The sequence below is a fragment of the Talpa occidentalis genome, unplaced genomic scaffold (assembly GCF_014898055.3).
Source record: "Talpa occidentalis isolate TD23 unplaced genomic scaffold, MPIMG_talOcc4v2.1 talOcc4.8, whole genome shotgun sequence".
Classification (NCBI taxonomy): Eukaryota; Metazoa; Chordata; class Mammalia; order Eulipotyphla; family Talpidae; genus Talpa; species Talpa occidentalis.
Window position 1 is genome coordinate 19,512,776 of NW_023605194.1, and position 11,400 is coordinate 19,524,175.

An 11,400-nucleotide genomic window follows, 5' to 3' on the forward strand; every position below is an offset into this window, starting at 1 on the left:
TAACTGCAGACAGCTTATGCAGGTTGTGCCAGGGGAGGAATGAGAATTCAGTATTAACTTTACCATCCTGGCAGCTGAATTGTTGACAAAAGCACTGCTTTGGACTGTCAATCCCCAAAGATAATCAGGTGAACAAAAGAAAGTACTAATTCCTGACTAGGGTACAAAAGACCATTGCCATTGAACACTTAGTCTTAACATTACCTTGACCCTACCTCCCAAACACCCTCCACTTGAATCACCTGAAGGGCATCTTCTCCACTGGAAAATGTCTCCTTACACGGTATGTGCCTTCCTCATACCTCCTGGCATACACCACACACACACACACACACAGAGAGTGTGAGGTGTGGGGAAAGCACATACACATGTGTATGTATGTATCATATTCAGCTTTACAAGGCCAAAGGAAAAAGGCCTGTTAAAGTAAACAAGCAAACAAGATTAGGAAGGTTTATAAAAATGCAAAAGAAAAAACCACAACTTCAAACAATAAGCAGTTTACAAAGCATTTATCTATTTTAAGGAGTAATGTGTGACCTCCCTGGTAGTGCAAGGGTTTACTAGCCACTGCGTTTGATCCCCTGCCCGCCAGGGAACAGTACATATGGCGCAACAGACCTCTCCTGTCTCCACTGCTCTCAAAAGCTCCCAGGGGCTTTTTTTCTACTTTGGGGTACCTTTCCTCTGCCCTACTTTGCCTCATCGCCCCCTTTTGTCTCCCAGAGGTATAAGGCGACCACAAGCACGTTCTTTCCCACACCTCTCCTGTGGCTGCCAGCTCATGCCTGCCAGCTCTGTGGCCGTCAGCCTTTGCCCACTAGCACCACCCTCCTTCAAAGTGCGAAGGGTTCAGACTCACAATAAAAATCCCAAGACACAGTATAAACCAGCAGTTTATTGTTTTGTAGTTGTTTAATTTTTACCATGCAGACTGAAATACCTATGTCAGCATGAATAGCACATTTTCTTCCCAGAGGCAGTTACAAGGAAAACTCAGTTATTATCAGGTTATTCAGAGAGTATGGAATTCATACCAAGGAAGCTAATCTTAAGACCAGATACCTCATCCATGAAGATAGAGCACACCTTCCCACCACAGGGACAGCCCCGCTTCCAGAGTTGGGGGACTATTTCCTCCACATTTTGCTTTGGCTAAGTACTGCCAACTGTTGTCTCCTACAGCTTTACAATCAGCCAGGTTGGCCTAAGAGTCCCATCTCTGCTCATTTGTTTGTTACCCTCCCTATCGCTGACAGTCAAGGTTCTAAAGAGGGCACATCAATTGCTCCCATATACCAACTACAAAACACAATATTCCCCTTAATATGCTCTCCCAATCCCTCTCAAGTTTTACTGATAATATACTTTGTAAAGGCTCTTCCCACCTCTATTAGCACATACATAGGTTACCTCTCAATTCACCTGACTATTGTAACCTAACTCCTACTGAAAAATTGAGGTTTTTAGTTTTTTTTTTCATTAACTTTTTTTCTTAAGTATTGATTTACAACCATTTAGGAGTTAATGAGACCAGTTTTGTGTCACCACTCCTACCAAGACAGAAATATCAAGTGATATGTGCTTTTCAGATTAAATTAACACAACTTTGTACTCTAAAATGTACCAAAAAAAAAAAAAGGAAAAAGTGTAGTCCTCAATTTAGTACTCAACACTAGCTAAGTGTCAAGTCATTAAAAAATCTCTGAACGATAGAAAAGTTTGCTTTCAAATTACAAAAAACCAAATGTGTTGCTGACATACAATGGTAAAATTACAGAAAATAAGCTATTCAAACAGACCCATGACATTCGCACCATACCAGAATTTTGCCTACAATAAAACAGTGACCAAAAAAAGTAGGTAAACCCATGCTGGCTGAAAACTTCAGTCTTAGAGCCAAGGAACGAGTGCATGCTTCACAGACATATGTATTAACCATTCTTCACCCCCTCACCAGGGCTCTGAGAGGTAGGAGGAATGAAGTGTGGATCTGTGTACTCACATAGGCAGAATTCACCAGTTAGACAAATCCATACAGGTGACCTTTACTATGTCTTGAGCAACAGCTAAGATTTTATCTGTGGGAACCCACTTCTAAAAAATCACAACAAAAATCAACAGGAAATGATTTAATATAAAATATACAAATTTCTCAGTATGAGGACTTCCAATGAATAGGGAGAGGGGGTGACAACTAAAATGAATTTTCTTAAAAAAAAACACAACATTCCCCTTGCCTTATCCTTGTTACTTAACACTCAAAACCAAATCTGTACAAAACTACAGAACACAGAAAAAGACCAGAGATGTTATGATGCAATGTTCTCAGACCTATTCTAAATTGCTGTCCTCACCAACACTCTCCCCTAACAGCTGGGAAAGTAAGTGGTCTCAGGTATTCACCCCTGCTTCGAGGGCAGAGTGCCAGGTCACTCGCTGTCAAACTTAATGGAATTGACCTGGACAGAGATGGAGCCTCCCCGGTAGCTACCCCGCTTCTTCTTGGTTTTCTCATGCCGGAAGGATTTGCCTTTGGTGAACTTCAGAACCTGATTGGCTCGCTCTCCCCAGTCTCCGGCTGCACCTCGCTGGTAAGTAGAGAGAAGTGGTTAACAGACATCACCAGGATCCTGTTACTTTCTTCTTCCTGTTCAAGGCAACCTGAACCCAGAGAACTTCTCATCAACCTGAGCGAAAAGCTGCCCTTTCTTCCACCACCCGCTCCCCCTCCAGCATGAACACCCCTCTCTCTTTACCTTGGCATCAAAGGAGTTATCTGCTACTCGGGCATCCACCTCAATTTCCTCCTCCCTGATCCTTCGGAATGGGGATGATGCCCTTTTTTCTCCCTAGAGAATGAAGGAGGAAATTAAAGATGGAGGAATGGCCACTTAACAGAAAAGCCCTCTGAACTACAAATATATGCACATGTGCCAAGCCAGGCAGACAGCAGTCAAGATGATTCCAGATTTTCCTTTCTACTCTTCAAAGGCTAGCTCCTTAGAGAAAAAGAGACAACTTACTTTCTTCCTTTTTGGAAATGTGTTGGGGGTCTGAAGCTTTATCTTCTTGGCGTGAGGAGTCTCCACCTCCTTGGTAGCCTCATTCTGCTTCCGCTTCTTCCCTGAACCTACAAGAAGGCAGACTCAGAAGACCAGGTTCCGTTTGTTCCTCCCAGGCTCTCATACTGAGAGCCTGCAACTAGAAGCCTAGTCATGCGCCTCCTCCCTCAACCCATCCTGATTGAGGAAGACAAACCCTAGGTTCTTTGGATACAGACCTGGCTTGGAAACTGCCACCGTTGCCTTTTTCTTTTCTTCCTCCTCTTCCTCACTGTCTCTATCTGCTTTTCCATTCTGAGCAGTCAGCACAGAAGTACCATTGGTCTTGGGGGTTTGTAGTCTTGGGGTGCCCTTGCCTTTGGGCTTCTCCTCCTCCTCCTCCTCACTGGAGTCATCAGAGGAAGAACTGCTGTCACTCTCAGCCTTTACTTTCTTTGTGGAGGCTGGTTTGGATGGAGTTATAGTTCCTGCTGCCTTCTGTGGCTTCTTTTTAGCTGGAGATTTAGATGTCTTCTCTTCTTCCTCTTCTTCGCTGCTGGAGCTATCTGAATCAGAGCTGCTATTCTCACCACCCTGAGGGGCCTGTTTGGCAGGCAGAGATGGAGCTGCTTTGGCTGTCACCTTAGGGGTAGTCTTAGGGGTGGCCACAGTCTTCTTTGTCTCCACCTCCTCCTCACTAGAACTGCTCTCCTCCTCACTGGAGCTGCTATCAGCCTTTCTAGTCAGAGGCTTCTGGCCACTGCCTGCAGTCTGCTTGGGAGTTATGGATGGTTTAGCTGCAAGCTGCTTAGGTTTAGCTGCAAGCTGCTTAGAAGTGGCAGCTGGTTTACTTGAAGGACTCTTAGTAGTAATGACTGCCTTGGCAGGAGCTTCATCCTCAGAACTGTCTGAGTCTAGACAGAAAGGACAGAATGAACAGCTACCCAATCAGACTGAGAGGAACCCCGGGAGTAACCTACTCAAGGAAGCGAGTATCCCACTGCCCTGAGGGCCGCCAAATGCCTTACCTGAGCTGTCCGAAGAGCTCTCTGCTGCCTTCTTTGCTGGAACTGGTTTAGCAGTTGCTTTTGTGGTGCCTGCCTTAGCTGGGGGTTTTGTTTCTTCTTCAGAACTTGAATCTGGAGAGAACCGATGGCATTGGGTTGGATAGAGTCCTAACCCAACCAAGAGCAATTTAAAAAAGGATGTGAAGCCCTGTCTTGTTTCAGTGAAAAACATCAACAGAAGAATTTTTGTCTTCTTTATTCCACACACACCCAGGCCCCCTTACCACTGGGGGGGACTCACCAGACTCATCACTGCTGTCCTCACTGCTCTCCACAGGCTGGTTCTTCTCTGCAGCTTTTTTGGGAGCCTGGGTTCCAAGGGACTTCTTGGGTGGGGGAACAGAAGGCGGGGGTACTGAACTATAGGGTCCTGTTTAAAAGGACAATATAGCAGTCTTAAAATATATACACAATTTCTTTGATACCACCCCCTCTGAGAAATGGGAGCTTAATTCCCTTCCCTTGAATTGCTGACACGTTTCCAAAAAACAGAATATAGTAGAATATGGACTCACTTCCCAATCTAGGTTATAAAAGGCAATTCAGCTTTCTACTTTCCCTGGAGACGTTAGCTGTCATAGTGGCTCCACAGAGAAGTCCACATGGTGAATGCAGAGCTTCTCCCACAACCTGGCAGTGGTCACACAGTCAGGTAGGTTGACTCCCTATGCAGTCACCTGGCTTTTTCTTCACAGGTTTTTTCTGCTCTTCTTCTTCTTCCTCACTGGAGGAGTCCTCACTGCTGGAACTCTTTTGGGCAGGGACAGCAGCTGCTTTCACTGGGGCCTTGGCTACAACTTGCTTTTTAGGTACAGCCTGCATCACACCAAGAAAATCAGTAAATATAGGAAATTGCTGACCCAACCAATCCTGCCAGGAAAAGGAGACATTCTCCTTCCCCCGTCACCTTTTCCCTGGTAGAGGTTTATAGCCCAGACCTTCTTAGCGGTGGCTGCTGCCTTCTCCTCCTCTGAGTCATCACTACTGCTGCTGCTGCTGCTGCTGCTGCTGCTGCTGCTAGCTGCTTTGCCATTGGCTACTTTGGGTGCTGCCCGAGCTGGAGTACCTAAGAAAAAAAGAATTCATGTATAGTGTATCAAAGAACTAAAGGACAATAAAGGGGGCCTCTCTGGTGCCACAAGAATTAAGTTTTAGCACTATGAAGCTATCCTCAGCCACTGCAACATGAATTCAATCCCTGGCCAGGGATGTGACCCACATGGCGCAACAGACCTCTCCTGTTTTGCCTGCTGCTCCCCTTAGCAGTGATCCGCCTGTTCTGCTTCCCACTGTCTCTGGAGAATCCTCTCACCTCCCCAGGACCCCCCGTACCTCTGGCCTGCACCCCAGCTCTTGTATGAATAAATCTTTAATTAAAAAAAATTAAATGTACCATAAAAATTGCCTTTCCATTAGCTCAGAATATAGGAGTCTATCAATTATCTTGCCTTTAGAACCAGCATGAAGGAAAACTGGTGGTTTACTATGGCAAATGAGGACTTTCCTTTCCAATTCTAAGAATATATAAAAACTATCTCTTAAGAAGTGATACATTGCAAATAATTTAAATATGTTCTCTGAAGTCTTTCACTCTAACTTCCATTCCGAGAAGCTCCTAAAAATCATAACGTAACCTTCATGACTAGACAATTATAAAAGAAAATCTTCATTTATTCTATGGAATGAATGTAGAGGGAGTGGAGAAGAAAAAATGGTAGCAAAAGACACAAAGAACGCATGTATAAATGGTCACAGTAGAATGGGATTGTGGGTCTATAAAACGTCTGTGAAATGTAACTAAAAATGCCAAATTGATAGCGTTTTCCTTTGCTACAGACCATTTCTCTAGTTAGTAGCCCTTAATTGTTTTTTTTTTACTTATTAGTAAAAAGCTTTTTAAAAGGAAAAAAAAACTAATACCCTCTAGTTCAACAACCAGTGCCATTTTAGCCCCGTGCTGAATGAGCAATTTAAACACCAGTCCCCAGGAAACCTGGTCCCCACTCTGGCCTCTCAGCACCAGAAACAGTACCTGGTTTGGGCGGGGCTTTTGCCTGAGCTTTAGCTGTCACAGGTGTTGTCTTTGGCTTCTGGTTCTTTGGTGCCTCATCCTCTGAACTTGAGTCAGAATCAGAATCAGAACTCTCAGCTGCCTTATTCTTAGGAGGAACTTTGACCACCTTGGCTTGGGGCTTAACTACTTTCTGTAAGAAAACAAAGAGAAAAATCAACTGCATCCAGAGACCCAAAGGGCTCCTTTTATTCTTAGGGGTTAATAAAAAGCTAGAGAAAGCTAATAGAGAAAAAGCAACAAGCTCTTAAAAAAAAAAAAGTCACCCTTTTGAGATACTGGTCCTGTTCCTGTCATTCCCTGCCAAGAGTCCCTAACACCTACAAAACACACTCTTCTCTTAAAAATGAGTTTCTCATTGAGCCTCCCTGGTGGCGCAGGCGGTTGAGTGCAGCTCTGTGAACCTGTCCGCAGCCTTTGCAATGCTGGTTCAATCCCTGCCGGCAGCAGAACAACCCACATGGCACGGCAGACCTCTCCTGTCTCGCCCGCTGCTCCCTTCAGCAGTGTATTTCGGTTGGTCTGCCTGTTCGCTCTGTCTCTGGTGAATTCGCTCACCCTCCTGCAAATCTGGCCTGTATCCCGGTTCTTGTATAAATAAAATAAATCTTTAAAAAAAAAAAAAAAGTTTCTCATTTTCCCAGAGAAACTCACCACCCCATGGAAGCAGATTGGGATGAATTTCCTTTAGATTGAGAGTCCAACTCCAACTGCACATATGCTTTCCAGACTTCACACTTCCATCGTTTCTCTATAAGTTCCCAAATTTTCTTCCCCACAATCACCTTTTGAATACCCACCACCATCTCTTGGTCATAAACTAAAAGATCAGACCTTAGGTTTCCTCTTTCCAATTCCTTAAGGACCCCCTTTCCTTCCCAAAGCTGCAAACCTGAACAGGCTTTTTCCTTTTGTCCTCTTCCTCCTCATCACTGGATTCTTCACTACTGCTGCTCTCAGATGGTTTGACTGCACCCTTTCCAACATGCTGAGGCAGATTGGTCCGCTTGGCAGGTATAGCTGAACAAAAGCACAGGCCCCTGAGTAAGAATCAGCCATGTGGTACAGGCAGGTTATAAATCCTTTTCCTGGAACCACTAGCCCCAATTCCCTGCTTGGCCTTACCAGCTTTCTTAGCTGGAGGCCCTTGAGCATTTTCTTCCTCACTGCTGTCTTCACTGCTATCACTGGAGGAGGTCTTCTTAGCCTTCTTAGCCACAGGTCCGTTTGCTTGTAACTTCCGCTTTGGGGCCTTGGGGGACCTGCTGAGGTATATGAGCTCAGAAGATCCCAAACCAAACATAACCCAATCCACCTGGGAAAATACAGTCACAGTGGTACAGGGAGGGCTTACTTGAGCCAGAAGCTATAGATGTCCAAGAGAGAAGAGGCATTGGCATCCTGCTGGGTCTATAGAAGAAAAGAGAAGGAGCTGAGTAAGAAAACTTTATCCTGGTTATTCTAAGGTCGATCAAATTTTGTGTTATTCTCTCACTCAGTAAAAGCGATACACGGGCCTCCCCGGTAGCGCAGCGGGTTGAGTGCCACACTGTGAAGCTGTCCGCAGCCTCTGCAGCACTGGTTCGATTCCTGGCCGGCCAGGGCGATACCCACACAGCGCCGCAGACCTCTCCTGCCTCGCCTACTGCTCCCCTCAGCAGTGCCTTCGTCCGCCTGCCTGTTCTGCTCCCTGCTCTGTCTCCGGTGAATTCTCTCACCTTCCCGCACCTCTAGCCTGTACCCCAACTCTTGTATAAATAAATAAATCTTTTAAAAAAAGAAAAAAAAATGGGAAAAATTGGCCTCCCCAGTGGCGCAGCGGTTGAGCACCGCACTGCAAAGCTGTCCACAGCCTCCACAGCACCGGTTCGATTCCCTACCGGCCAGGGAGAAACCCACATGGAGCAGCAGACCTCTCCTGCCTCGCCCACTGCTCCCCTTAGCAGTGTCTTCAATCCGTCTGCCTGTTCTGCTTCCTGCTGTCTTTGGTGGATTCTCTCACCCTCCTGTGCTTCTGACCTATACCCCAATTCTTGTATAAATAAATAAATAAATATTTAAAAAAGGGGTGGGAATTATTTTTTTTTTAAGATTTATTTTTATTTATTTATACAAGCACTGGGTACAGTCAGAAGTGCAGGAGGGTGAGAGAATTTAGCAGAGCCAGAGCGGGGAGCAGAGCAGGCAGAAGGACCGAAGTACACTGCTGAGGGGAGCAGCCGGCGGCAGGAGAGGTCTGCACGCCATGTGGGACCCCCTCCAGCCACCGGGGATCGAACTGGTGCTGCAGAGGCTGCGGGCAGCTTTGCAACCCAACGCTCAACTGCTGCGCCACCGGGGAGGCCCGGGAATTATTTTTTTTAAAAGATTTATTTATGCTTACAAGAGCTGGGATTCAGGCCAGAGGTGTGGGGGGGGCGAGAGGATTCACCACAGACAGAGTGGGGAACAGAACAGGCAGATTGACCAAAGTACACTGTTGTGGCTTCTTTTTAGCTGGAGATTTAGCGGAGGGGAGCAGTGGACGAGTCAGGAAAGGTCTGCTGCACCATGTGGGCAACAGCTCCCTGGCCAGCCAGGGAATCGAACTCGTGTTGGAGAGGCTGCTGCAGACAGCTTCATAGGTTGCGTCTTAACCCCTTGTGCCACCAGGGAGGCCCGGGAAAAATTATTAAAAAAAAAAAAGGCAATACACTTTGCCATGCTCTCTTTGGTATAAATGTTAGTTTCGGGCCTCCCTGGTGGCGCAGTGGTTGAGCGCTGTGTTGCAAAGCTGCCCGCAGCCTCTGCAACACCGGTTTGATCCCCGGCTGCTCCCCAGCCACCGGAGGAGGGTCCCACATGGCGCGCAGACCTCTCCTGCCGCCCGCTGCTCCCCTCAGCAGTGTATTTCTCAGTCTGCCTGTTCTGTTCCCCGCTCTGGCTCTGGTGAATTCTCTCACCCTCCGGTGCTTCTGACTGTACCCAGTGCTTGTATAAATAAATAAATAAATCTTTTAAAAAAAAAAAATGTTAGTTTCAAAAGACTTTTTTTTTGCATAAATTAGGAGATAAACATTTTTTAATGTATTTCCCAATTTTAGGTATAAAAAACTTGGGTAATTCCTATACATTTTGGCATCTTCTACTCCACCAATCCTATTAACAAAGCCTTTAGTGCTTAAAAAAAAAAAGAGAGCATTTTCTTTGCTTTAGCAAAGTATTATCTAGGACTTACCCTCATCCATGAAGCATTTATACAAGAGGGTGTTTGTACAATGTGGTTTATAATACCAAATCATTGGAAATCAGTGCCCAACAAAGATCGGTAAAAAGGTTATGTCATATATTCAATGCAAAACTGCTTTCAGCTATTAATCACACTTACAGATTGATGCCCAAAAATGGCGAGACATTAATTACAGTGCACTCAGTGTGGATGTGACACTCACCTCTGCCAGTTATTACCATGTGATCCTAAGCAAATTAATCTTCCTAAGATTTTTTTCTCTATAAAATGGAGGTAATACTATACACCTTATTAAGTTGTTGAGATGGTAAGTGATGATGCCTATGAAGGGGTTGGCATCTGGAAACAGTATTTGGCTGCTTAGTAAGACTTCCACAAAGATTAGCTTTTGTAACAAAAAAGAATCCTAAATATGAAAGGCTTAATTCCATCCAGCTCATTGTGGAAATACTTATAAATCAATTCAAAACAGTTACATTATGAAAAGAATTCTATTAAATCGCCTGGCAGACTATCCCAAGTTTTCTGAGGTTGATCTAATTCTCTCCTTTTGCAGCCCGGTTCTGTCATAAAAGAAAAGTCTATCTTCTTAGTCAAAGACTTTTTAATATAATACTGTCAAAGACCACTATTCTGCTCTGCCTTCTCTCAAGTAGTTTTCCCACATAGTCATGTCGACTTTTCTTGAGATGTAGATTCCAAACCGTTCACATGACTGCTTATCTTTCTTTCACTGTGTTTGGAATACCCTAGACTACCATAACTATAACAGCTTTCACTTACTGAAGCTTCCTGAGCAAGTAACTGGGATTATGGCTTTGATTATGTTACTGAAACTCACAAAATCCTATAAAGTGGTTGAAGACACCCCTGTATAAGCAGAAACAGACCTAGAGAGGTCGCAAGGTGCCCCGTCCCAAACCTAGATTTGATTAGTCAAAGATCAACGATCCAAGCTCACTACCATGCTGGCTTGGTAGAGCTACGAAGCTCAATCCTGCTTCAGTATTAACTAAAAGCAGAAACCTCTCTCTCCACCCTTTACTAACGAAAATCCCAACCTTCACTTCCAAAGCAATGTTATTTATGTTCAAATGCCGGGTAATTTAATCTTTACATCAGTCAACGTAAAGCCCAAGGAAGGAACCAGGAGCCTCCCAAAGCTCATGTGGGACTCAGCGCTCCCTCCTCGCCTTACTCCGTCAGCCACGTGACCTGGGCCACGAGGGTCCCACGCTACCGCCGCCGCGGTGCCACTCACCAAAAAAAGCAAGGGGACACACCTCCGTTAAGAGGAGGTGCCGACTCCAAGCACTCTCCGGTCACAGCAGCAGCTCGCACAAAGCCGCCGCCAACAGTGGGCTGGCGGACCCCGCGGACCTGGCCGCCAGGAAACCTGGGCATATCAGGGCCCGAGACCTTCAGTTATTCCCCCCAGTCCGTGAACCCAAGCCCGGGACTCACAGCGCCTGTTGCCTTGGCGAACTTATTGGCCACCTCCGACAGCTGGTTATCGCGTAGAAAGCCGAGCACGAGGGGATACAGGTCGCTGGGAACCACGCGGCGCAAGCCGGCGTCCGCCATCCTCCGGGCAATACACGTCACTACCGTCGCCGACGCGCACGACTCAGGAAAGCCAGGAACCGGGAGGTGGGGCGGGTCCGTGACGCCATCGCGCACGGCGGAAGGGGCGGGCATACCCTATAGGGCAGTCCCGCCTCCACCGCGCCGACCGGGTCAAGGCGAATTCTATAAGCTCTTTCCGGTCCCAGGAGTGTCGCCATTTTGGTGAGGGCGGAGCCCGCTGTCCGCCACTTAGTGAAGGCGGAGCCCTGACGTCAGGGGTCACGCCCCCCGTCGTGGCGGGAAAACGCCGGCCTTCCCGCGCCCCAGCTGAAATTTGGATTCCCGAGTAGTGAGCGAGCCTCCTGACCAAATCATCTCTCTTGACCGCCCACAATGGCGTGGCCAGTGGATTTCCCAGACCTC

The 11,400-nt window shown here is 46.4% G+C and overlaps 1 protein-coding gene across 3 annotated transcripts; it reads right to left on the reverse strand.

Annotated features, from left to right (window-relative positions):
• Nucleotides 1-852: 852 nt before the first annotated feature.
• NOLC1 (nucleolar and coiled-body phosphoprotein 1) lies at nt 853-11,069 on the reverse strand. Of its 3 annotated transcripts, none has more exons than XM_037496633.2 (13): nt 10,876-11,068; nt 7,537-7,592; nt 7,308-7,444; nt 7,075-7,202; nt 6,144-6,315; nt 5,050-5,177; nt 4,789-4,927; nt 4,353-4,481; nt 4,073-4,183; nt 3,284-3,958; nt 3,027-3,133; nt 2,760-2,852; nt 853-2,591 (listed from the first exon to the last, which is right to left on the reverse strand). In XM_037496633.2, the coding sequence occupies exons 1-13, from the start codon at nt 10,993-10,995 to the stop codon at nt 2,433-2,435; spliced, it is 2,154 nt and encodes a 717-aa protein (XP_037352530.1). In that variant the 5' UTR covers nt 10,996-11,068; the 3' UTR covers nt 853-2,432. The 3 variants fall into 3 exon arrangements, with proteins under 3 accessions (XP_037352530.1, XP_037352528.1, XP_037352531.1); XM_037496631.2 differs by having other exon boundaries at nt 7,308-7,447; XM_037496634.2 differs by lacking the exon at nt 853-2,591 and adding an exon at nt 2,598-2,664 and having other exon boundaries at nt 7,308-7,447; nt 10,876-11,069.
• Nucleotides 11,070-11,400: the final 331 nt, after the last annotated feature.

Bases quoted from the DNA above. Each gene is read 5' to 3' on its own strand.
- NOLC1 (XM_037496631.2), bottom strand. From the start codon at position 10,995: ATGGCGGACGCCGGCTTGCGCCGCGTGGTTCCCAGCGACCTGTATCCC. The intron at 4,482-4,788 runs GTGACTGCATAG...CCTTTTAAACAG, and splicing joins ACCTGTGAAGAAAAAGCCAG to GACCCTATAGTTCAGTACCC. The intron at 4,184-4,352 runs GTGAGTCCCCCC...GGTTCTCTCCAG, and splicing joins GGACAGCAGTGATGAGTCTG to ATTCAAGTTCTGAAGAAGAA.